General features: G+C 39.2%; 2 protein-coding genes across 2 annotated transcripts; one reads left to right on the forward strand and one right to left on the reverse strand.

The window, feature by feature from the left end:
• Nucleotides 1–1,116: 1,116 nt before the first annotated feature.
• On the reverse strand, nt 1,117–15,367 carry LOC140928444 (E3 ubiquitin-protein ligase TRAF7-like). Its single transcript, XM_073378197.1, has 12 exons — nt 14,817–15,367; nt 14,218–14,321; nt 11,020–11,123; nt 9,157–9,432; nt 8,734–8,878; nt 8,165–8,269; nt 6,889–6,966; nt 5,937–6,023; nt 4,832–4,967; nt 2,969–3,117; nt 1,704–1,823; nt 1,117–1,409 (listed from the first exon to the last, which is right to left on the reverse strand). The coding sequence occupies exons 1-12, from the start codon at nt 15,292–15,294 to the stop codon at nt 1,383–1,385; spliced, it is 1,809 nt and encodes a 602-aa protein (XP_073234298.1). The 5' UTR covers nt 15,295–15,367; the 3' UTR covers nt 1,117–1,382.
• Nucleotides 15,368–15,433: 66 nt separating this feature from the next.
• Nucleotides 15,434–24,470, forward strand: LOC140928445 (N-acetylglucosamine-1-phosphodiester alpha-N-acetylglucosaminidase-like). The gene is made up of 8 exons (XM_073378198.1): nt 15,434–16,316; nt 17,852–17,980; nt 19,114–19,313; nt 19,886–19,933; nt 20,391–20,501; nt 20,649–20,780; nt 22,944–23,046; nt 24,148–24,470. The coding sequence occupies exons 1-8, from the start codon at nt 15,502–15,504 to the stop codon at nt 24,314–24,316; spliced, it is 1,707 nt and encodes a 568-aa protein (XP_073234299.1). The 5' UTR covers nt 15,434–15,501; the 3' UTR covers nt 24,317–24,470.
• Nucleotides 24,471–26,354: the final 1,884 nt, after the last annotated feature.

A 26,354-nucleotide genomic window follows, 5' to 3' on the forward strand; every position in this document is an offset into this window, starting at 1 on the left:
TCTGACCAAGACTTTCTGTCTTGTGCAGAAATTCTACACTGATGATGTATCACTACCAGGCACAGGAAGAAAGAGAAGGAGAGCTAGCTAAAAAATTCAGCTGTCATTATGAGAAACCCACAGACATTTCAATGCCACTTTGCAGCTATAAAGCTTTAATTTATCGGAACTATACCATACTATGGGGCCTATTGGCCTTCCGGCTGGCTTTGTCCCGAGAGCACTATTGTAGCCCCAGCCGCTGAGCAACATCCCAGTTAGTGTTGTCTCATTATCAACGCTTCTGGTTTCTGTAACAGTTAGTGTTTTTATGGAGCAGGGTCGTTATCTCTGCGCCCAACCCCCAAACTGGAGGACCAGGGGGTAACTCTTTGTCTGGTTTCTACCCTTCGACCTTTTCAGCATGGGTGGCCCTGCCAGGAGTACAAGACTCCAGCCGACATAACTCTAGGGGTCATTGAGACACGCAAACTGACGATAAGGTGGTGACCCCATTCGGAGCAGAAGATAGTTCACATTACTCTCAATAAACAGCTTGCTCTAAAGGTGATGTAGACTACGAGCAGTCTCACTTTTTTCTTGGTCCATCGAGGAAATTGCGCGATACATGCAAATGACCACGCGCGTGACTGAAGGCGTGCACTCCCCTCACTAAATCTGTAGGAAAAGAGAGACTGCTCGCAGTCTAAAGGTGATGTTACACAGGACGATTCGTATTGACGTCATTGATGATTTTTAGCGCAACACAGCGTTGCAATGTTGGATCAATGTTGCAATTTTTCGAAACAATGTCGCAACAATGTTGCGACGCTGTATCGCACTAAAAATCGTCGTTGCAAATGGTCCCGTGTAACATTACGTTAACGCTACTTTCACGCAGCACCGGACGAATTTTCGAACGGAAGAAAATTTGACCGGTCACTTCGTTGGCACGGGACCATTCAATATTTTTCCCCAGTTCACACTGGGAAATTTGAACAGCTAGGCGTTTAAATTTTTGTACGATTAAGTCGGTTCCATGTGAAGGGAACACCTAAACGGATGCCGAATTTTCAACCGGTCGAAACTTCGTTCAGTGGGCGTGAGAACGTAGTCTAAGAAATACATCATTCACAGACATTCCATAGAGTGTTTATTGAGTTACTCATTTTGATTATAAAAATAAAATAAAATATTAAAATAAGATTTCTTTTCATTTAACTTAAACTGCAATGAGCTATAAAAAAGTCAAGACAACGTCTGACTCAATAGTCTTTATTCCGCGGGAAGTTTGAAAATGTTGCCACCTTATTCTGTTCAAGCATAATCCAGCCACCAAGCATTGTCTTTCTTAGTCTTACATGCTCCTGTTGCTTTTGAAAGAATCTCATAAATTATTAGGTTTACTCCGCTTTGAAGTACTTGAAAACCTGAAGGAAAGACACAAGAAAAATTTTTATAATCGCGCCAACAAGAGAAAACAAAAACAGACATCTCAGGGGAGGAGTTTAAAAAGACAAAAAAACCAACAGAAAGAAAAGCGAAAGCAACAAAAGATTATAATCTCCCTACCCCTCGCGCGCTGGCGAGACATATCCTGCCTCGATTGGCAATGGGGATTTCGGGAGGGAGGGCTATCGACCGTTCAAAATATCCAAACGGGATTTTGAGAAAAGACAGACATTTAGCAATATAGTAATTCTATTTTTTAGTAATATAGAAACCTTGATTTCCATGTCTTCAGAGCCAGAGAGTAGCAAATCTTTGTGAATGACGACACAGTTAACACTCCCTTCATGTCTTGAAAGAGTCTGCATGGGTAACATGGTGTCCAGATTCCAAACCTTAAACAAAAGACAACGTTGAGAACGCGGACGGTACACAGGCCTTCCATTCAATTTCGTTTCAAAAACGGTTGCCTTCCATTATTAGTAGTTATCCTTCTTACGCATGTGCGACTTATCGACATTCCAGTATAAGTAGTATACAGGATGTTTCTCACATACAAACTTAGTTCCACAGCCTTAGCTCCCACAAGTGAAATCTCCGGTAGCGTAGTAGTAGAGCACAAGGACTAGTGAGATTCAGACTTTTTTTCAAGTCGCTTGTGTTACTAACGGACCGTAACAGAAGAAAGACTTTTGTCATATGTCCTTCTTCATTCGGTATCGTAGAAAGCTCTGTATTACCGGCGACATTTTCACGTACACCTCATTTCACTGCCATTTGTTTTGACAGCTTGGTTAGATAGCATATCTGACTTCGACTCCTGCCATTTTACTTTTATCTTAAGCCTGGTATATTATCTTTCCCGTCTTTTTTCCATCTTTTTTCAAAATGCTAAAATAATGCTGAGAAATGTTTTTTAGGTAACCTAAATCATCAAATAGAAATTTACTAATATTATCCTTATTTACAAACAAAAAAAGGAAGGCTGATGAACGAACAAATAAGAATGGAATGTCGTATGATACCTTCTGCCAAGGAAAGAGGGAAAATGGTGTATACCATTTCATTTTGAACAGCAGGAGTTGTGTTCATCGGCAAAAAGGCTTAAACATAAACTTTGTGATGAAACTTTACCTTTGTACGAAGTAAATAACAAAAAAAATTATTGAGGAAAACATCATTTTTCAATGCGCAGCTTTGACACATGTTTAGTTTTCTTATGAGATACTATCCTGTGATATGCAAGTTCTATGTGGTTGGGCACCGAAGAGGTGGGCTACATGCAAATTAAATAAAAATACGCTATTTTGGCATAAATTTTATCACCCTTAGAGCGATTAAAGCGTGCTCGCATACCATATTAGACATATTAGGCAGCAACGTCAAATGAGAACGTGAAAGTGCGCAGAAAGACCTTAACGGCACTTCCGGTGCTTAGTTTGTCGCTCTCCCATTGGTCAGATTGTTTTTCAGATCTGCACTCACCGTCGTCATTGACGTTATGTCTCAGCTAATCGCATTCTTTTAAATATGAGTGTACCTGCACTGTGGTGTCGTAAGAAGCTGAGAAGAGCAGTTTTCCTGTGGTTGCCGGTACTAAAGAAGTGACTGTACCAATATGGCCAACAAGCGCCTTAACATACTGGTACGTGTTGACGTCATACACATGAATGTTCTGGTTGTACGTACCTGTGGAGATCATAAAAAAATATTGGTAACAATCATGCTAAATATGGTTCATTTAAGGAGGGAGAAGCAACAAACGCCCTTGATGCTGAAATTCAAAACATGTCAAAAATGCATCAAGAAGCTTACAAACTTTTTGCAAAATGTGGAGTCTCGTAGGAGGCGCAATTACTCTAGTAGCAAGCAATCAGGAGTGCTCCCTCTTGCCTCTGGACGGGAGGCTTGTCCATCGCATTGCAGGGCTACACTCCTGGGGGAAGGGGTGACTTACATTGTGTAAAAGTGATAGAGATGCTCGTTGGATAACTTAATTAGGGACCTTATGATCCGAAAACGGCGACACCAATGAAAACGTCGCTGAAAAATAGACTTCGCGTCCTTTGAAACTTTTTCGCCCTTAAACCAAGTCACCCAGTCACTTGAAAGTCGGGAAGTTAAGTTAGAACTGAAGGGAGGGGACCGCATCCGAGTTTAGAGAGAGAAAGCAAAATTTATCGCCTTGCCGTTCCCGTTCTCAAGTCAACTCAAAATTTGGTCATTTCACGTAGTAGTTGGGCAGGGACGGCAAAGAAATGTACAAAAAGCGTGATGCACGTGCAGAGTTGTTCTTTTGCTCATAAAAACTATTCTGTTTTAGGGCCTGTTTACATGGAGCTGGGAGACCCCAGGTAGGTGAGGTAACCCGCTTAGGTGGGGTAACCCGCCTGCCCATATAATCTCTCATTTTAATTCGATGATGATCACATGATAGGTGGTGTGACCCGCCACATGTTACATCACCTATCTGGGGTCCCCCAACTCCATGTAAACAGGCCCTTAGACGTTCCCTTTGCCTTCGCCGTCGTAGTTTCGTAAGGGCTCTTTATAAATCCCTAGAGGAGACCAATCTGGGAGGGGTTCGGTCGTTATTTTACCCCTAAAGGAGGCAATACACCAACACAGTATGACGGCATTTTTCCTTTTTAACTTTTACCCTAAGTGATTCCTTTACGGTAAAATATAGTGGCATTTGGTCCTGTACACCCTAAGGGAGACCAAAATATGCAATTTCTATCTTTCAGCAAAACAACAAGCATGCCCGTCACTTTTACGTGAGAGTCCGTCCCGGGTCTACATTCACTGTTACGCCACTCGTACCCATTATAAAGACAACGCAGAGCAAGTGGCACAAACGATCACCCCACCTCTACTCCTTCAGACCTTGATTTCACCCTGGGATGTAACTACTAACTACGTGACTTTTGATAACACATGCATCTACGTGTTTAGACCCCTACAAGGTAATAGGCAGGGAGCAAAGCTTGCTCAGTATCCCAAACGGAATACCACACAGTGGCGGATCCAGGGGAGGCCCCCCCTTATTTTTAGACCAAACCTGAGGACCGAAGGGCCGAAAACAATTTTCAGGGAGACTGCACCCCCCCCCCCCCCCCCTTTTGCCCTTCCTTATCTCTAGGTCTGGATCCGGCACTGCCACATGTGGCTTGAGTTTGTTGTTGGTTCTCGCTGGGATTGCTTCAAATTTACAGTTGATCAGGAATGGTCGAGTGGACGAAGAACAATTATGTGGATGTGATACCTCCAAATCATTAGTTTTCATAATTTTGGTCATCACACACACTGCTTTCTTGCGGAAAGGAAATGCCTGATAAGTCCATCCGCAAACGGTGTCAGTTTTTGCTGAACAGAGGCCATCTTACTAAAAGGAAAAACTTACCAACTATTATAAATTGTCTAGTAGCAGCCAGTGAGTAAACTGAGCCAAATGAATGATCAATGGTTCCACGGAGACCAAATGATCCTGTGGCATCCCATACATGAACTAAGTTGTGAGAACCACTGAAAAGTTTTTCCTGGAGTATTTTGGAAAAAAGATACAGAATAACAAATAAAAAATAATGCACATGCAATAGTGTTTGTGAAGTTTTTGATCTTTTAGCCCATCATGCATTCTTCCCCAAGTTCTTCTTCCTAATACGGCTACAGGCAGCTCACCCGGCTGGATTTCTTGGATGCAGTGGCGGATTCAGGGGAGGAGCCCGGGGGCCCCACTGCACCCTTATTTTTAGACCAAACTGAGGCCCCAAGGGCCAAAAATAATTTTTTTGGAGACAGCCCCCTTATCTCAGGGTCTGGATGACCCCCCTCCCCTCCCCCCTTATCCAAAGGTCTGGATCCGCAACTGGGATGAATGCTTAACTTTGCTGTAAACTGTTCACGTGCACCGTTATATCCATAAACAGTCAAAGAGGGTAAGCAGTTGAACCTGGGGTATCGGAAATTTCGGGTTGAGGTAAACTCTTTTCAAACTGACAAAAGTAGTGTCCAGGTCAGCACGGTACCATAGCTGACTGCATCCCTTTAATGAAGGTTGGCCTCTCAAAAGAGGTTTTTCACAAATAAGCATAACCATTATTAGCAGAAAAATTAGCTTATTCTGAAAAAAAAGAAGCAATAGGGTGACTGCTTAATATAGGTCTAATTTACATTATTCTTTTCTACAATTATTAGAGAGATTTATAGTCATATTTACCACATGTACCACGGACCACGGACCGAGTTTTCCCTCACATCACCGTTTACTGTCCATTATAACTACACAAAAATTGGTAGATTCACGCCAGTTTTATCCATAAGAATTGTATTGGGCTGTTTTATCTGCTCATTTTCTATTCTGAGAATTTCTCAACATGAATCTGACGTTTGCTGTTTGCCGTAAGCGAGACTATACATTCTCTATTTTGGGACTTTGATCAATGGCTGCTTAATAGAGGGTGGCCGCTTAATGGAGGATCAGCTGTTTTTACTGAATATCAACTCACTCTTTTGACATCTAAGGCAAGTGCTCTGACCCAGTGATGAAGGTCTGGTACCTTATGTACTTCCTGGAGAGTAGATGCTTCCCAAACCTTTAAATAAGACACTAACAAGTCAGTAAAAATTTCAAAAGAAAGAGTCTGTTAATTCATCATAACAGCCCTGATGAAGTCATGACATTAGAATGAATTAGCATAATAATAAATAAAGATATCTAGTTTTTGCACATACAAGGATAAACAAAATTAAATTTACTTTCATAATCGATTTTTTCACATGGCATCCCAAGAAATCATTGCATACAGTCAAGCTACCACTTACAGACAACTACTGTTTGCAAACAGCAAACTTCAGTTTGAGCAATTTCACCAGCAAAACTCTACATTTTTTAACCACCCATTGATGGACACCTCTTGGACGTGGCCATCCTTTTTATACTCCGCAAAATTCAAAATAACGGACACGTCTCATAAGAGCACACCTATAAGCCTGGTCCTGAAGGCACCTGCTTATGAGACGTTAGACTATAAACTTTGCACACAGCACATTATTCATATATTTTAATAGCACCAAAATGCCTACTGGGGCTAATGGAAGGCAAAGCAAAATTAATAGGACCTACAACCAGAGATTGTAGCTCTGAAAGGGTAACTTCAGAGAACAAAGGAATCCACACCCCTCCCCCTCCCCTCCATTCAAAGTTAAGGTGTTTGTTGTTTTCTATAGGTAGGTTGAACAGCAGCACAACATTGCATGGAGGGGATGGGGGAGGAAAAGCTGTATTTTCCCGTTTTTAAGTCAGTAAAACATCATAAAGCCCCTTCAGGGCAAAGTATCTCAACTGATTTTGTCTCCAATTGAAGCATGATAAAACGATTCCTGCTCAGGACCTTCTAGAGTACCCTAAGGACTCTTACCTACACCACCCCCTAGAATAGAATACTGGGGCATATTTACCTTGATGCAAGAATGAGAGGAAGTGAAGAGAAACTTTCCGTTGTAAACTATAGCACAGATTATATTGTCGTGGGCATGCTGAGAAAATAAGAAACACAACAGGAATCAGAAATGAACACATTTTGTGTGTTTGTTTGTTTGTTTGTTTTTTTCTGAACAAGCCAGTGGATTGTATTAATTTGGAGAAGAGGGGATTTTTTAACAAAAGTACCCAGTGAAAAAGCCTACATGGCAAGGGTGAAAACCAACATCACTATCAACAATCAATCAGAAACATGTTAATAAATATAATTAATATATTCATTTAGTGACCAATAGTGACTCATAACTTACAGTACTGGGATACCGTAAATGACCTAATAAATGCCCACTTCCAAATAAACGCCCCCTATACATTGTTAAAATTGTTTTAGATGCCCCTCTCTATTGAACGCCCCGTCTAATAGATGCCCCCCTAAGTGAATTACTCCAAAATACTAGGAATTATCAAAATCATTCAATTCTTTCAGTTTCTTGCTTGATTAGTCAAGTTACAAGTAAGGATAGACTAAAGATGGCAACACAATAACCGTGAGCAAGGATTCTGACATTGATGTTGAGATTTCAAAGACAAAGATATATCTCTGTAGACCCCATCTTAGTGACTTTTGGGCAAATATGTAATTTTCGCGATACCAACTTAGTCACTTTCTATTTTTTATGAATTGATCCATTTTTTAAACTGAACAAAGAACACTTTACTTTTCACCTGCAGTACAAACAATCTGGTATGTTTGCTAGCCGTAAATATGAAGAACTGTCTTACCCCCAAAAATCCGAAAATGTGCGACCCCATTCTAGTAACTCTATTGAAAATGCGACCCCATTATAGTCACTCCAGTCGTGAAAATGCGACCCCATCCAGCAGCACATCCCCATTAGCCTCTTATAAGGAAGTACTCCCCCCCCCCACCCCATGGATGCTTCCATGCCAAACACTTTCATTTGGTGATCCTCTATTAAGGAGTCACTTGCCCTTAATATCAGTTTCCTGCCGACAGTTTCAATAAATTACAGTATCAAGAGAAAAGGTTGCAATAATTAATAATGTGATCAGCAAGGGAAAAATGCTCTGATTTCATATCAAATTCTCTCGATTAATTCTATAAAAAATGTAGGGAGACCAGAATGAGGAGTTTTGTGTGGATATTGGGTTTTTAAACAGTTATATATAGAGGTTGGACTGTACTTCCATTCAAAAGCATTTCTAAGGACGTCAAAACACCACTGACAATACCTCTACTCTCTTATGCAGAGTTAAATTTTCTAAGTTCCAAGATATTATTGACTGATCAGATGCCACACTGTACAGCTTTCCACCTCCAATACACATGGCATGAATCTGAAGAAAAAAGAAGGCTGTTTATGTCTACTGTTAGTGCAAATACTACTTAAAATATCTCCTTACTACTGCAGAGGTATATAGGTTTAATACATCCTGTAATTCATAACCACTAATCCCATTACACAGTACAATTTCTCTGCTCAATTTTACAAGGAATATTACATACGACAAATACAAAAAAACAGCCTGATTTTCAAAAGATTATTGTACAACTAGAGATTTTGGAAATCAGCCTAATGTTGTTTTCCATGTTGGCTTTCCATTCGATAGAAATATCAGCCTAATGAAGAATAGCCTGCAAATTGGCAGCATAAGCACGCTCTTATAGGGCCAGCATTTAATAAGGGAAATACAGTACATGTAACTTAAATTTGCAGTGACTGGCCACTGCCAGACAACTACAAGAGAAACAGATGGTTCCCAAACATATATCTTAATTTAAATTTCTTTACTTAACTCACATCATTACTGTGACCCTCAAGGACCTCAGTACATTTTGCCAGCCGCACATTTTCCATGTTCCAAACTTTAATAACTTGATCTCCCCCGGCACTAAAAAGACGATGGCCCCTGGAGACCAGAGACCATATGCTTCCACGATGACCTCTGAAAGATAAACAATGTGTCAGCTACTGTGAAAACTTGTGTGTCATCCACACTTTTTTGCATTTTTATATAAATTGAAAAAAATGTATATGTTGTTGCAGATTACCTATGGAACCATTTCTTTTAGGTGTTATAATTTTGTTAACAGCTAGACTGTAAAAATTTAATCAAGCCCCTTCTCTTTCCAATAAGCAGCTGGCATTTCTTGTAACTCCAATATAAGCATGAGTGGCTTCCTGCAACAGTGTGGCAAAGGGCAAGCAGACCCAGAAACATACCTTAATGTACCAATGCACTTGAAGACACAGGGTATGCTCCAAGCATCATGATGCGTTGATGATACCATGTTAGAAGGCTTGAGTCTGGATTTATGGCCATATGAATAAGAAAGCTGGCCAGTCTCATCAGGACTTGTGCTCTGTGAGCTGTTTATGGTGTCTGGAATGGATGTCACTGACATTTCACGATAAAGTGATGATCGCTTCAGAATGACAGTAAGTTGTTCTACTTGGAACGATAAGTCTTCCACTGTTTCAGACAATCTGGAAATTGAACTAAAGCAAAATACAGAATTGTGGTTACCTAACCCTTGATCCACTGGGCTACCACTTACTTAGATCTTGTATTTTTTTCCTTATAATGTTTGCTTAAATGTTACAAAATTGTGAGCCAGACATGAGAAATAATAATAAAAAAAACATATATTTTGTTTAACATTGGCAGCACAATTAGAGCAGGGTTCCCTAATGAGGACAGAGTCTCAGTGAGGGATGCCACATTAAAAGTAACAATAATTAATTTATTTGACCATGAAACAGTAACTTGCCAACTAGGTTTCACCACCTCAAAAAGTATCCTCTTAACCCGTTCGTCCCTGAACCGCCCGTAACCGCCCGTGCGGATCCAGGTCCTTTCTACCCATTTTCACGTCATCAGTTTTAACTGTCAAGGACAAATTTCTTCACTAACTTGTGCAGAGTGAAGAGATCTTTCAAACCATACCAGAATGAGCACAATTCAGTCAAGGGCACCGGAGAAACAAGTAAAAAACCACGTGACATTGACCTGAAAATCTCCATGAAAATCTTGTTCCATTACCCACCTACCTTTCCTTTCGCCTAATCCTAAGATCCTAAAAGCTTTCCTAAAAACTCTTCCCACCAAAATCAAGCCTACTAAATGCCCAGCAAGAGAAAAAAAAATGAGGCAAGAAAAGCAAAAAAAGAAGGGAGGAAAGAAAGCGAAAAGTAAAAGTCAAGACTGCTGTGTCACTTTTAAACCCAAAACTATGTCGAAATTTTGCTTTCTGCGCATGCCCGAACTTTGCAAGCTGATATTTTGTATCTGGATCAGAAGGCTACGAAGTGTTCGACCTGTAAACCAGTTTGTGGTAAGTTTTAGCTCTTTATAGCACGACAGTGACCAGAAAACCACTCGACTAGCTTCAAAACGCGTTTTTCGGCAAAATCTCCAGGAGCGAATGGGTTAAGCAAAGGACCAAGCTTTTTGAAAAAAATCCACTTTTCAGCATAAAACAACCAAATCTGTCTATTTCATGTAAAATCAGGTGAAAAAGTTGGTAAAAGGCCATTTTTAGGTTTGTTGATTAAATAAAGCCCCCTTTTCCTCTCAATAAAACACATTTTCTAAATCATCTTACCGTCTCCCTCCCTCAAAATTATTCAATTATCTCCATCACTTTATCAACCCAACGCATCCCTTATGGGATGGATTGTGCCTATAATGGCACCTGGAGTCAATTCCTTAGTTTTTCTTCGTAAAATCTTTAGTTTCAGCTTTCAGCTGTCTTGCGCTGGCTACTTATTTTATTCACAAAATTAGTGTAAATTATCTTTAAAGGTTCATAGATATTCCTCTGGGGCTCTCTTATTACTGCTCTTAATAGATTATTCACCCAAACAATTTCTTCAAACAGGGTTGCTGTAAGAGTTGGCAAAAGAAACTTCAACATAGGGAAATCTGTCAGTTGTTTTGTTCGATCCCAGTTTTTGTTGTCCTCTTCTATACTGTAGCTAAAGCTGCTATTAATTTAAAAGAATGTTTTTATATTTATCACTATTAATACAAATAATTATACACATCGCAAAATTTTCTCCATCAAAAGACAGATGGAAAAGTACCTGTTACATTGTTCAACTTGTGTCATCAGAGCATCTTGATTGTTTTCTAGCCACGAAACTCGCTCTGAAAGAACTTGTACTGATGAGCGTAACTCTTCAGAAGACTGCCAAGAAATAAACAACAGGAAGTTTTATTTCAAAATGGCTTATGCTAAAGCTTAGACCCTCTGGAGCCGCTCTGGCAGTGTAACAGGCTAATTTTTGGCAGTCATGTTGAATCTTTCTAAAATGACTACCTTGGGACAGAAGTATTGTAAGTTTCTGTGCAGAAAGTTGTATGCAAAGGGTTATCCAAATTTAAGTGACTCTTGAAGGCTAATAGGATCTGGGGTGTAATTGGTTTCTTTTGGAAGAATGTTAAACCTTTGGCACTGGCTTGATTCCTCGAAGTGTAGTTGCCAGCTGAAAATTGTTTTTGGTTGGGTCAGTCAGACCATGTTCAAGGTGTAGAATGCAAGCCAAGCTGGTATGGAGGATGCTGAAAGTGTCCTTGCTAGGAAAGCTGCCTAGCAATTAAGGGTTAATGCTACTGCTGAGAGAGGTTGGTAACCGTAGTATACACAAAAGGATAGGTGTGAACGCATTTGACTCATTTAGGTGGACTTGGTGCATATGTTTGACATAGGAAATTGGTGACTTCATGGCCAAGTTGCTGCTGATCCCTTGGATCCAAGGAGAGCAAGAAACAATGGCGGCATGTGAGATTCAAAGTCATTCTATCCAGGGGATGTGGAGAGCCACGCTTGGAACATTGGCCAGTGGTACACATGATCAAGGGGTAAAACACTATCTGTGAGGGAGTTGGTTGTTCCTGGGATGTGCTTGACAAACAAACTGAAGTTGTAATACTTCTTAAGCCAAAACAGGCAATGAATCCAGCCCATGATCACCGGGCAACAGTTTGAGCCTTTGTCTAGAATGGCTGCAGCCACCTGACTCTCTGTCTTGATGAAGAATACCTTAAGATCTGACCATAAAGGTGCCCAATGGTGTGGAGCTAAAACAATGGTAAATGTCTCCTTGTAATTGACTTTGTGAGAGCATAGAGATGGGTAATCTAAGACCCAGTTGACACAGCCCCAGTCTGTTTCTTGTAGGCACCCCCGCCAGACAGGGAGGCATCACTAAGCACTGTTCTAGGAAGTTCTGAGATGGCTGAGGGAAACAAAGTTTTACAGTTGTGTGCCATCAGGAGACAGGCGCACCACATTATGTTGGCTCTCACATTTAGGTTTAGATAGACGTGATGTTACGGATGTTTAACCAAGTTTGCCAAGGTAACAAGATGCCTAAGAAGTGTGCAGCCCCCTTGAACAACACGTGCTGCCCATTTAAGCTTGCCAAGGAGTCATTGGAGGTGAAGCTAGGTACATTTATGTTCTGAGCTTGTTCCTTTGAGAAGGGATAACAACTCAGTTAGAGGTGGAGCTCACAGTTGACAGTGTCGATTTCAACTCCGAGAAAAATCAGACATTGGGCAGGGTAGACAACTTTGGTCAAGTTGAGAGTGAAACTGAGAGACTCTGACTAGTAAGTTTAACAGGGTGTCAAAAGCTGCTTTGCACTGAGTTTGGGTTGGTTCGATGATGAGGACGTCATCAAGATGTGCCAGCGCAGTATACAACCCTCTCTGGGCCATCAAACAACAGATCATTTGTGTGAGGCGATGAGACCCTGTCTCCAAAAGGAAGATGCTTATCATAGAGGTAGGTGGGTGTTTGACTCATTGAAGAACCACAACATTCCTATAACTCACCAGCTGTCGGACTGTGTGCCAACGCCTCTGTAGGCCTGCATGTTTTAAGTCAACTTTGGTCAACCAACAACCAGGTTGACAGTGATTTGCTGCATCAACAACAGCAACATACTTGTAGTGTTCTAAATCCATAATTATATGAGTTAGCATTCATCATTAAGGGTCGGCTACAGTCTATGATCATTTGTAATTCATTGGTCAGTCCTTTTTTGGTACAACTCCAAGGCATTTAAATGATGATGGGCATGTTGGCCTTGTCTGCTATAGAAAAGTGGTCTTCTTGGAGACCCTTGACTAATTGCGCTTTAATTTGATCTTTCACTCCAGGCCACAGAGCAGACGTATTGTTGTAAGTAAATGCATATGAAATCATTGAATCAGGAGAAAGGAGCTGAAATCCATTTTTAACAGCATCTTAGATTCTTGCCTAGTCCCTAGGCCTCATTATTGTGGGTGGCCGATGCGTTTCGGGTCATGTGGTCCAAAGGAGTTTTTGGCTGTTCGTCGCGGATATGTAACCAAAATGCATTGACCAAGAAGGCCTGGGACAGGCTGTACAGGGACTAGGCAGGATAAATTCCATGTCCAGGTCACTGGTTAGTTATATTGCTGGGGTCTCAAAAACTAAGTCTGTGGAGACCTTGGCTGCTTGGGGCTGCTGCTTAAAATTTAAAAAGGGCTCTGCATGGGTAGGGTAAATTTTCCCCAGATTCTGCAGGATGTGGTGTCCTTTAGACGGGATCAGTCCCCGCATTTAACAATGTGGTCAAGACATCTCCTGCTAAGTTCTAAAGTCAAAGTACTATTAGGAGAAAGCTCTGCAGTTGAGTGTGGGTTCAGTATTTGGGGTCTTGAGCAGTGGCAGACTGTTGCTGCCATTGTGAGTGGGTTCCCAAGCACTGCGGTTTGATGCAAACATGATCATATTTACAGGAAGAGGCAAAGTGGCAACCCTCACGCTAGCGCTGTTGGTAATCGTAGCAAACATACTTCCCTGTTGCTGGGTTTAGGGCTGGGCAGGATGTTTTGCGAGCAAAGCTACCATCTGTACCAGCACATGGCAAATGAGTTGCATAGAGTGCATGTCAGAGAAAGAAACTAGTGCCAGTCATCCCTCCCTTCTAGCTAGAGTTCAATACAAATAAATGCAATTTTTTTAGACAAAAAAGGGCCACAAATGTGAATTTCTCGTTGGACTTTTGTCCACGATTGTATGCCTAACTTTGTTTTTGTTACATACTGTGAAGAATGACTGCATGAAGGACTACATAATGTGAAATTTACTCTTGTTTGTTTATTCTTAGTAATCTGGGCTCAAATCAGGCTATTCAAGGATGATTTTTTTCACGCTTTATGGAAAAGGACTTGAGCTAAGGATACTTTCTCTATAAATGTTAAAGACCAACAAAATTGCACTTAATTGTCAACATTCATTACGTTACCCCAGAATGGAGAGCTTGACATTTTGGAGGATCTGCACTGTTTTTGTATTGACAAGTATTACAGTGTTCATCCACATTCAATTTTGTACCAACATGTTCACATCCTGCAAGAGAAACAACCATTTTTTAACTTATAACGGCTTGGATCAGTTGTCAAAATTGGGATATGATGTACAGCTTTTTCTGTTTTGTTTGCTTGCTTTTTTTTCGCATGTCAAAAGCTTTAACGGGCAGACAAGTGATTAAAAGACAAAAGTTTTCGTGGATTTCTTATTCTGAATATTTTTTAAGACGAGGATTAACAGTCTAATATATTTCATCGGCACAAATGCACCTACTGGAACAATCATTTTAATAACACAATATACAACAAGCTTATGAAAATGAAACCTCTCCAACAGTGTTAAAATGAGTTGTTCACTGAAATCACCTTTCAAAAGAGCAGATGTCTTTTCAATGTATAAATAATGAACTGAGTTGAGCTTACTTTCTACACAAAGAAAAAAACACAGAATGAAAAGGCGGCATTTAATTTTAATTAACGATACTTGAGTTGAACAGCGTCAAAGGAACAACCTTAATAAAATGAAATCACGTACCCTTTACGCTGTAAAGGCAACGGTACTGAGCACAGTCTTTAAGGTGATCGTCCAAAGCTTTCCGCCGAAATTTCCCACACTGGTTTGAGCTATTAGGACAGGGTACTAGAGCGAATCCACAGGCTTCTTCATGTTCGATTCGCTTGCCAAAAGAAATTCTTTCTTGACAACCAGTTAAGTCTATTTCAAAATCTTCTTCCGAATCAGATCTCGTTAAACCATGCCTACAGTAGATCTGCAGGTCCTCTATTTGACCTTTCACGGCTAAATTCGACACCAAATGAAACCGTTGTAAAATCGTACCATCCAAGGGGCATTTTGTCCCCGAGTTTCCGGTGAGTGAGACGCCATTTCGAATGCAGTTTCTACAAAATGTATGCCCACATTGAGTCGAAATAACCGGATCCTCGAATAGTTCTCTACAAATTGGGCATTTAAGAGACTCGGACGGCTGAACGACGAACTTTGTAGGCAACATATCCGCCCGGAAACCTTATCAGACGGATTTGCACACTATTTTGACAGTCGAAATATTCGAGGAAGGTTGATTACGCATTCACAACCAATCAGCTGTTGGTGTATTTTACCGCTGACGTTTTCTCCACGGGCGCAAAAGATATTGGCAAACTTCTTGCAAAAGTTGCATGAACTATGAACTACCTCCAACAGCAAACAAACAGAGGAGATGAGAGTTCTTTACGTTTATTTTGTTACTACTTTACTTTATTTTCTAACCATGGGAACTACATTATATGGAGATGCAGAAGATCCTTTTGTAGCTGACATCCTTACGCCATACAAGGATTACTACAGAACGAAAAGAACACATCGCTTTGTACGGGACTGCCAACCGATTGAACGTGGCAACACAACCCACGAAATATTCAATGTTTCCAGACTCCTAAACCCCGAAAAACCTTTTGTACAAGTTAAAAATTTCTACCACGAATTTAACAGAGATGGCAAAACGTTGAATGTGGTAGGACGCATTGTAACGGTGGAGGATCCGATAAGGACCATCTCTGTTTTAGAACCGAAAGAAGTCGGAGGCTGTAGTAAATTTACGAGAGCGACTGTCGCCGAAACTGGCAAGCAGAGAAATTGTTTCGTCTCTACGAATGGAGGAATGTTTAGAACTAGGGACGGCATGTGCTATGGAAATATTTTCAGTGACGGGAGAAAAGTACAAGATTCTGGCGGCGTTCAAAATGCTAATTTCGGAATCCGGCAGGACGGTACACTTGTTGTAGGATATTTGTCCGAGGAAGACGTTCTTCGGAAAGAAAATCCTTTTATTCAGCTTGTTTCTGGTGTTTTGTGGCTCTTGAGAAATGGATCTAGTTATGTAAACGAGAGCAAAAAGGCAGAATGTCGTGACACGGAGGAGACAGGACCTATGGACCTTTTTGCGGGTGTTTTGTCGGCCAGAACAGCGCTTGGTCATGATAGCCAAGGGCGAGTGGTGATGGTGCAGGTAGATGGAAAAACTAAGAAGCGAGGGTAAGAATTTTTTTTCCTTCCTTGATAATCGTATAATTTTATTTAATTGGCGAAAAAAGAATATTGAATAGAAGCTAGTCTGGTGGTAATCACATGACTTAGAGGGATTCTTTTCACTAAGTTCAGTTGCCATGGAATTTCAAGAAACCAGAAATACAATCCCTTAATGTTCTTATTGCTGTGAAAGAAAATCAACATTTACTATTCTAAACTAAAAAGTAAGCATGGGTAAAGTTTCCCTAACGAATAAAGTTTATGATCACTCATTGACAGTTTTCTTAGCATTTTTTTCCCAAATAATTGGAGGAGATTATTTTCAATTTTTTTCAATAATTATACAGTTCATAAAGGGTAGTGATTGGTATGATGAATAGGTCATGAAGAACACTGCAAAAACTATTTAAAATTATAAAAATAATAAAGAAATCAGGTAATGCAGTGCTCGACACTACCGCTAGTCCACTAGACTAGTGAAACTTCATGCTGGGCTTGTAAACATGTGCTCCTACTAGCCCTTAGACCAGTTACTTTACTAGAGAAAATTAATTTTTAAACAAGTTCTGTAGCTTGGGAAGTTCTTTTTCTAATACGCTTCATCAGTAGTTAGTTTCTATAGCTTGAGTGTTAAATGTAAAACCTAATCGTACGATTGACTCGCAAAACGGATGCCATGTTGGAAATGGAATTATGCCTGAGCTGGGTGAAATCCATCACAGGTGCGCCTGATTTTGGAATTTTTGCGCACATGTAAGAGAAGGCATCCTTCAATGGCCAATTATTCTTAAGCAGATTTTCGTTGTTTGCCAGAGGACCTCACACAGTCTGAAGAGAAAGAGATGCAAAAGGTTGTCGTTCTAGATCGTTTTCTAGATCTCCGGAGGTTGAAAGAAACATATCCTCAGCTGGGATTCATTAGCGAAAAAAATGTCTTGTGGAACTTGTGGCGGTGTGTGTACTCGAACAGTAGCGCTAAGAGATAAGGAAATTCAAACTATGCTTTTATCACAGAAACAGAAAATTTCTGTTTTTTGTCTCTACTAGTTTAAAGTTGGACCTTCATGAAATGAATTGAATGTATTAATAAAGAATTGAAAACAAACAAAGATAACACAGCAAGTGTTTATTCATTTGCATTTCGTTTTAAAATATATAGTTTATAGACTGGACACCAGAAGGAGTTGAGTGGTTCCTTACTCCCTGTGTGTATTTTTTCCGGGCTTTTTTTTTTTTTGACCAGTGACTTGTCCTCTTGGGCAAGTGATTTATTTCACTTGCTAGCTCATTGCCTAGTGTCCAAAAAAGTAATTGTCGAGTACTGATTTAACGCAAATAAATTTTGATTTGCTCTGTTTTAGCTTGTTTCAGAGTGTTTTTTATATTCCAGTTTGTATAAAAAGCCCTATTGAATATAAGCCCCTCTGTTTAGAAGCCGTCCTAAACCCTTACAAAAATATATAAGACCAGGGTTTATAAGCAGCAGTTCACAATAATGGCCGTAATGCACTGATGAAGTATTTTATTTTATTGTTTGAAAGAATCGACTTGTACAATTTTGCTGATCTTCTGTTAAAATTTGGTCTCGTAAATGCCATAAACCTTGATGGTGGAGGCTCTTCAACAATGGTGGTGAATGGAACTGTTGTCAATTATCCTTCAGATCAATGGTAAGTGCTTCATTTAAGTGTTACATTTTTTACTTGCTATCATTCAGATGCGAAAAATGGTCACTGAGTAAAACCTGTTACATGTTAGCAAATTTTTCTGGAACTGAATTCTAAAAGACTGTCTCAAGGTTCAGTAAAAGAGAGAGAAGGTCATTGTCTTGTATTCACGTTCTCCATATAATATGAAATTAGGCACTTTCACATCGTAGTCGTGCAGTGACAGCAAATAAAATTATTAATGTACAAAAACGGGTGATCGCATGGTTGCTTGGAGTTAAAAAATTTCAACGATCTTTATTGTAAACAACCAAATTGCCCTTGTCTTTGAAACTGTGACTTGTTAAATTAAGAAGAATAAATTTATTAACGTGGAGAGTTGGTAGGTTTTTTATTTAGAGCAGCATTGTTGTTTTGGCTGTGATTTTGTTTATGCCAAGCATCAGTGATCGATTTTTGTGAGATTTTATATACAGTCGAAGCTCTCGTAAGCAACCACCTCGGAAATTCAAAACTAGAGCTGGTCACTTACGAAAATGAGCTCTCATAAGCGACCGTACGGCAAAACAATAGAGGGTGGTAGCTGACAAGAACTTCAAAATACATTAATAATTCATAGAAAAGAACAAAAGAAAATTAATGTTTAATGAGTGTCTTTATACATGATATATAAATACAACTATACGTTACGTCCAATTTTTCAGACCAAAAATTAATAACCCCAAATCTAAAAATTAGTGCAAGAATGAGTTGATCTACATCAGTAGATTTTGAAGCTGTTTGATAAACTCACAGTTCCTGTTTTATCAAGTCTGAGTGGTCACATACGAGAGCTTAAAAACAAAGGAAAAATCCAGTTGGGTAATCCCAAAAGTGTTCAGGGCCGTTTACGGGAGAGGACGTTTACAAGAGCTTTTCATTACAAAGTTTAAGTCACAGTTCAAACAGGGTTTCACAAAGGTGGTCATAAGTAGAGCTGGTTGCTTACGAGAGAGGTTGCTAAACTTCTTGTCTTTTCCACCATCAAGTGTAATGATTCTGTTAGCTTTTCTTTCTTGCTTTCTTTCTTCTCTCTTCTTCGTTAAGAACCTTTTCTTTTTTAAAAAAAATCAGCTCTCCCTTTTTGTTATCTCTAGTGGTAAGTTCAACTGCCCAAGACAGGTGACCACAATTGTGTGTGCACATGAGCCCGACTGTGTGCCCAGAAACTGCAATGGTCATGGACAGTGTGTGATGGGACGGTGTGTTTGTGACAGTCAGTGGACTGGAGAATCTTGTGATGTAGTAAAGTGTAAAGAAAATAATTGTTCATCAAATGGAGTGTGCTCTCAACAAGGTGAGTCAAGACAGGCTATACTTTATGTGGACTCAGTTTGAAAATTATCCTGAATAATGTGTCTTATTGCAATCTCCATTGAGTGGTATATGAAAGCATCATGTTCAAACATTTCTCCTGTAGTAGTAATTTTTGTCGTTATGCATGGAAGTTTCTATCTACTGCATCATTGATTTTCTCAGAGGGAATGCCTTGCCACACAAAAATATAGCTTATGTGTATAAGGGAAAAATATATTAATAAAATGCTGCCAACAAATGAAATTCTATGCAGGGACAAGCCCAATGCAAGCAATTATTGGAATGCTTGTGATGTATTATGATGCTGTAAACAAAAAAGAGGGTAAAAAACAATACAGGAATTATCGTCAAGGAGTCAACAGATCTAAAAAAATGCCAGTAAGGTTATTGCTGTGATTAAAAGCTCTTACTGCAGGACAATAATAATTTATTATATATGCCTCTATTTTTGAGAGTAGCAATTCATAATGAGCTGCTAGGTGAAAATGTGATGATCTTTCTGCTCTTAATGAGACCTTACAAGTCATGTTATCTCTTTCTTTAAATTTGTAGATGGCTGCTTGTGTTTTTCTGGTTGGAGAGGGGATAATTGCAGTGAAGGTTAGTCTTGACAACAATAGACCCTTCTACCCGTTTTTTTGTTAAGTGTGGAGAAAGACCAGTTAGCTAATATTCATTAACACTATCAGAAAGAGCACCTTATACTTTAAATAAACTTGCCAAGTTAGAAAGTGATATGTTTAAAGCAAACAAAAATATTGCTCCTTAAAGTCACAAAATTTTATCAAGTTTGTATCGTGGCGGGCATTAACTTAAAGGCATATCCCGAGAAGTCTTAGGTTAATAGGTTTATCACAGAGGCTATGAAAGAAAAAAACTGACTGACTTCAAATCTCTAGAAGATGGCATCCTTGATTTAATGAAGAACTAGTAAGTCCTTATCCCAGGAATTATCAGATCGTTGCATCATTATGAGAACAGTATTATACTTTAGGAGTTGTTTTTTTTAAGAAACTCTTGTCAGTGAGCATTATAATGATATTGATTTCTGTTACAGCTTGCCCTCCAGGCCTGTATGGAGTAAATTGCAGCAGGGAATGTCTTTGTCTGAATGGCGGAACGTGTAACCGCCTCAATGGAGAATGTAGTTGTAGTTTAGGCTGGACTGGCTGGCTGGACTCAATTATGGCAAAGATGTTAGCAGGTTCGTCCTTCTCTATGGGTTGTACATTAATATTATTTTTTCATTGTCATTGTCATCATCTCTGTCCTTTTTATCATTATTTGTAATCTGCTATTTTGTTAAATTTATCAGGCTGTTTTCCTGGAAGTTATGGACAGAATTGTTCAATGATTTGTGATTGCCCTAACATGTGCAACTGTGATCCAGAAACTGGTGAATGTCTTTCTGCACACAACAATACCCTGCTCAACGCTACTCAGAAATGTAAGTCGGCAAACTAGTGCATACATATCCATCCTTTGCTTACAGAGAGGGTGGAAATTGTACAGGCGCGTTATTGCACAATTCAGAAGTATTTGGACAACCCAGACTGTATAGCTGTCTGTCTCTACACTATGGACTTTAATAAAGTGTTTGACTCCGTTAAGCATTTCCTAGCTGCAAAATTAGAGAAGCTTCCTACTGATCCTTATATTATAAATCTGTCTTTAGATTTTCTAAAAGACAGGCAACAGAGAGTGATACATAACACTTTTAAGGGGTCATGGAGAATGGTCATTAAGGGCACCGGTCAGGGAACTGTTAGTGGCCCTCATCTTTTTAAAATCTTTCTAAATGATTTAGAGATCTCTCAGGATAATTTTACTTTTTTATATCAATATGCCGATGATTCAACTATAATTGCCCCAGGTCGTTAGATCTGGTGACCAGGTTCATGGAGTGGTTTCGGATCAACTGTATGACCTGCAGTCCAATAAAGTGCAAAGAACTCACCTTTCTCAAGAAGGGTTCGAACGTATATGCTTTCTATCTACCTACTGCAGATATACTGCGATGTAAAAAATTGCAAATCCTCAGAGTGTGTTTCCAGGAAGACTCACATTTTGTTTACCACGTCAAGGAGATGTTTACTAAGGCTAACAAAGGACTCCGTGTTTTAAGATCTCTATGCACGAAGGTTACAGTCAGTTAGAAATAGACAACCCATTTAAAGCTATAGTGTTGCCAAACTTAGTGCATGGTTTGTCAGTATTTGGAGCCTCCAAGGCTGAACTTTCAACTGTGCAATGTGTTCTGAATAGACGCTTCAAGCGTATTATATTTCTTGCAATGTTAACATCCGCGAGCTCCTAGAAAAATAAGACAGAAGAATTTACAACAAAGTTTCTTGGTCGGAAGGCCATGCTCTCTATCACATGCTTCCCAAAGCAAAGGAGACTAATTACCAGCTGTGTTGTAGTTCTTCTCTAAGGCTGAAAATTAACACCCAAAGGTTTATGAACAATAAAATTAATCGTTTAATATTTAATTATAACTTAGCTATTTAGATTTTTTCTTTATCTATTTTTAAAGTTTTTACCATGATGTCATTTTACCATTTTAGCTATTTATAATTTTTTAAATTCTTTTATTTTGTCATTTTATCTACATCAAGTAGGGATCCATGTTCATTTTTCCTCACAGTTGTCAGCTGGGCAAGTAAGCCTGATGGCATACTTGCCTGGTTACAATTTGGGATGCCCAGGCAAAAGTGCAGAATTATATAAAAGAATTGTGAAAAAATTGGTTGCAACTTGAAAATTTCTGATTAGCATGTTATTTCTGTTATAGTTACTAAGAAAGGGTTTAACTAAACTGTTAAGTACAACAGGTGCTAAACACAGTTTATTTACTTATTACAAGTAGCCATGGTTGGTCAGTTTGTTTTGAAGGCAAGATGATGCACTTACGTTTTCCCCCATATAAGGCAACAGCTCCTGTGTCACCTTTTTTTTCCATCAAAGGCAGCGAAACGTCTTCTGAAAAACGCTACATGTTGATGCATATAAAGCACCGGCCTCTGCTTCACCTTTTTTTTCCACTGAAGGCGACGAAACGCCTTCTAAAAAACGCTACATCTTGAAGTGTGCTGTCATGTTTTCGAATGGCCTCTGAGTGCAGTACGTCACAAAAACTGAGCCTGCGATAGTTTCATAGAAAATCTACTGCATCATCAAAGGTAGAGCCCAAACTTATGATTTCATTGCAGACAAAAGCTACTGGTTGTTCTCCATTATTCCAAAAGTTTTAAGTGGATGATAAGTAATCAGAACACAGGGAAAGTGTATAAAATCAAACAAGAATTTTTGAAAAGATTTTGTGGTTGAGCAAAACCTCACTCGTCCAAAAGGTGACTTTCAAAGTTATCTTAATCGTCTGTACAAGACTGTAGTTGTCTGGGACAACTGGACAACTGGGAATATGGATCCCCTATCTCGTATTTGTAACATTTGGCTCTTTTCTGAATAGTTGTTGTAACACAGAATATGTCTTTTTATTCTATGAAATAAAGACATACAATTAGTAATATTATTATCATTATTATCCTCAAGAAAATTTGTGTTTTCGTATGTCAAGAACTTATTATTATGTCTCCTTTATCATCAGGGCTGCAGTGCCAGTTAGATTTACGAATGAGCAAGTTACTTTCAACATCTAATGCTAAACAGCCCAATACTGAAAAAGTCGTCACCGTGGAAAAGGAATTTAGGTATTCCTGGATTTTTTTGTTTTATTATGCCAGATGACCCATTTAAGGGTCTTTGAAATATCTGTATTAAAGATCATACTTTTATGAGATGATTGCATCATTGACATACTACAAGGGTTGGCAAATGGTACCGAGAAAATCCTTGGACTCATAACCTTTTCACAATCTCAAACTCTTGTAACTAATAATATTGTAACTGGTCTCAAATTCTCTTTCTTTGTGAATTTTATTTGGTCTTTTATGAAACTTTTTGAGTCAAAGTCTCAAGAGTTTTTATGCCAGGTTTCAGCGTCATGGCAAGTTGTGGACTTTACCATTCATTGCCTCCAGTACAGAATCGTTTGATCCTTTAATTTTAACTAAAATTAGCTTTAGAGGATGTAAGAGAACCAAGATGAATGTTTAAATGAAGAGGTTTAGACCATGGATTATAGTCGGACCTGTCAGTCCCTCCATTATTATGATTTTAAAGTTAATAGATTTTTTTTTACTAAACAAACTTTCAACCTAATGGGCTGACTTAAATTGTGAATTATAAACAATAAAAATACTTGATAATTCTTTCCTCTCATAGGCGGCGGAGCAGGGAGGGGGCGAAGAGGTTTGCTTGTGCTAAAGAACAACACAAAGGGCATTTTGGAAAATCTGAGTAAGGGCATGCGTATGGCTGAGTGGAAGATGAGCTCCCCCCCCCCCCACGCCCCCTTCATGTTTGAAAATGCTCTCCCGCCACTGCCTCTTGTGGAGCTTTCCGGGGGTGATAAAACGAAAATGATACAAATAGACCATGAAAATTATTGTTATTTTAAGGATGCCAACTGGCTGGAGGTAGACCAGTTACATGTGTAGTCATTTTACAAGGGGGGTTGAGGATTTGAACTTGAGACTACCCAGAACAAATCTAGTGGGGCCTCTGGATTGCAAAACCATCACTAACTGCTCAGCCACACCACTTCCATAAATCTTCATTACTGGGATTACTTAGTAAAGCAAGCTGATGAGTTGTCCTCTTTTTGAAAGCTTTTTCTTTGTTTTCTTTGATCATTGTGGTAATTGTTTGGTAGTAAAGCTGATTTCTTCTGTTTATTTACCTTCCTTTAGCAAGCTGTTTGTGTGGTTTATAGCAGTGATAAGCCTCTGTGGTATCAGCCTGTTGGCTAATTTGATTTTGATATACCTTGCCTGTAACCAAGCCTCAAGAAGTGCAGTCTGGACTAGCAGGATGGGAGAAAGACAACTGCTTTTCAGCGATGATGACAATGAGTTGTGAAGAACCCTACAAGCAGTCATTACCAGTGATAGTTGCAACACTGTAAAATTGATACTGTTTCACAAACTAGAAAATACAGTCTAGCTACTGTTGGTTGATACAGTCTAGCAACTGTTGGACAGAACAGTTTAGCACTGTTGGTCGATACAGTGTAGCTAGTTTACCAACTGTTGGTTGATACAGTCTAGCTACTGCTGGACAGTACAGTTTAGCACTGTTGGTCGATACAGTCTTACTGTCTAGCTACTGTTGGACAGCACAGTTTAGCTACTGTTGGACAGTACAGTTTAGCTACTGTTGGACTGTACAGTTTAGCTACTGTTGGACAGTACAGTCTAGCCACTGTTGCAAAAATAACACAGTATTATGGCTACTGTTGTAACTGTTGTGCAATACAGTCCAACCATTTTGGGGGCCTGTGATTTATGTCTGACGCACACTAGTTGACTACTTGGAATTATCACTCCCTGAATGTATCTGTTACAGGTCAAAATTATTTTCAGGTTAAAATTTTTTAACCTAGGTTGATTTAATTTTCTTGGTGTCCTAGGCCTAATTATTCAAGAATGAGGGCTAGGAGACAAACAAAAATGAGAATCAACTCAGGAATATTTAGTTTGACCTGTAACATATCTATATACTAGTGACTGAACAGAAAAACAGCAGGGTTTAATTTTTTCATTGCAGATTAGTTTCATTATAATTGCCACAGGCGGTATACACTGGCAGAAATTTTTGCCTCCTCCTTCTTCATACATGTTTACCTTCATCAGGATAAAATAACACATGAAAATAACATACAAACATACAAGAAAGACAATCAACATTGTTTCACAGGGAACAGTTTATCACCTAAAACTGTTTACATTCCATAAGTCGAGAGAACAGGGAAGAATTAATGGTATTTAGCTTCTAATTGAGAAGTCTCAAATGCAGCACATAGTTGGGTACATTTTTAATGATAAACTAAGTTAAATTAAAAGAAGAAACCCGAATTCATTATTTAAACTGGGTTTACATTAATTTGTATTTAATTTTCACATTTTTGAAGAGAGTACAGTGCTTTTTGCATCAAACGTAGTGTCATTGTTGGAATTGTATTAGTTAGGGTAGAATTTTTAAATTGCTATAGTAACCATTGTATACCAGTAGTAAGAGTAAATCTGTGATATTTATATTTCTACTTTTAAGTAGAAACATCATTAATTCCCATTGGTAAGTTACCTGTATTGATTTGACAAGGTATTTTAAACTGAGGAATGATAATAAAATTTATAATCAAAAGGTAAGGTGAAGGCACTAAGAGTCATTGGGCCATCAGTGGGCCCACACAGCAGGGCCGAGTTGTTCAAAGCCAGGTTAAGATAACCCAGGGTTAGTGCGAGATTTGAATTCAGATTTGAAAGCTTAAAAAGCATTTCAATTTTAATTCTTTTTGTCTAAAACTTGATGAGTGAAAGCTCTAAATATAACAGAGAAAATTATCCGAGAAAATCCTTTTGAACACAAGAAAGAGAAACCCAGGTTAAATTTAACCCTGGGTTAAGCGCTAATTGGCCTTCGAACAACTGGGCCCAGGAGCTTATCCTGGTGACTGTAGCATGAAGCACCTATACAGACTCTCCCCTGGATGGGATCCGAGTCCATCGCAGTGATACCCTCAACAGTACACAATATTTATACACCTGGTCCCAGTTGTTTAAATGCTAGATAGCACTATCCACTGGATATATAACTATCTAGCAGATAAGTGTTAGGGAAACCAACTGTGTTATCCACTGGATAGTGTTATCCACCTTTCGAAAAACTGGGCCCTGGGTGAAAAGAGACGTCATGGAGAAAAGGATCTTGTCTGAAGAAACAATGCAACAGTAAGGCTTGAACCCAGACTTCCATATCCGAAGCTTAAGGTGTTAACTGCTTAGCCACCAGTCCTTCTTTCAAATAAGCTTTTTATAGTGGAGAATGGGAATCAAGTGAATGTGACCTTTCCTATTCTCTTCTTGGTCTTTCTCCTCTGCAGAATTTGATGAGGCAT

This window comes from Porites lutea, chromosome 2, assembly GCF_958299795.1.
Source record: "Porites lutea chromosome 2, jaPorLute2.1, whole genome shotgun sequence".
NCBI classification, from domain to species: Eukaryota; Metazoa; Cnidaria; class Anthozoa; order Scleractinia; family Poritidae; genus Porites; species Porites lutea.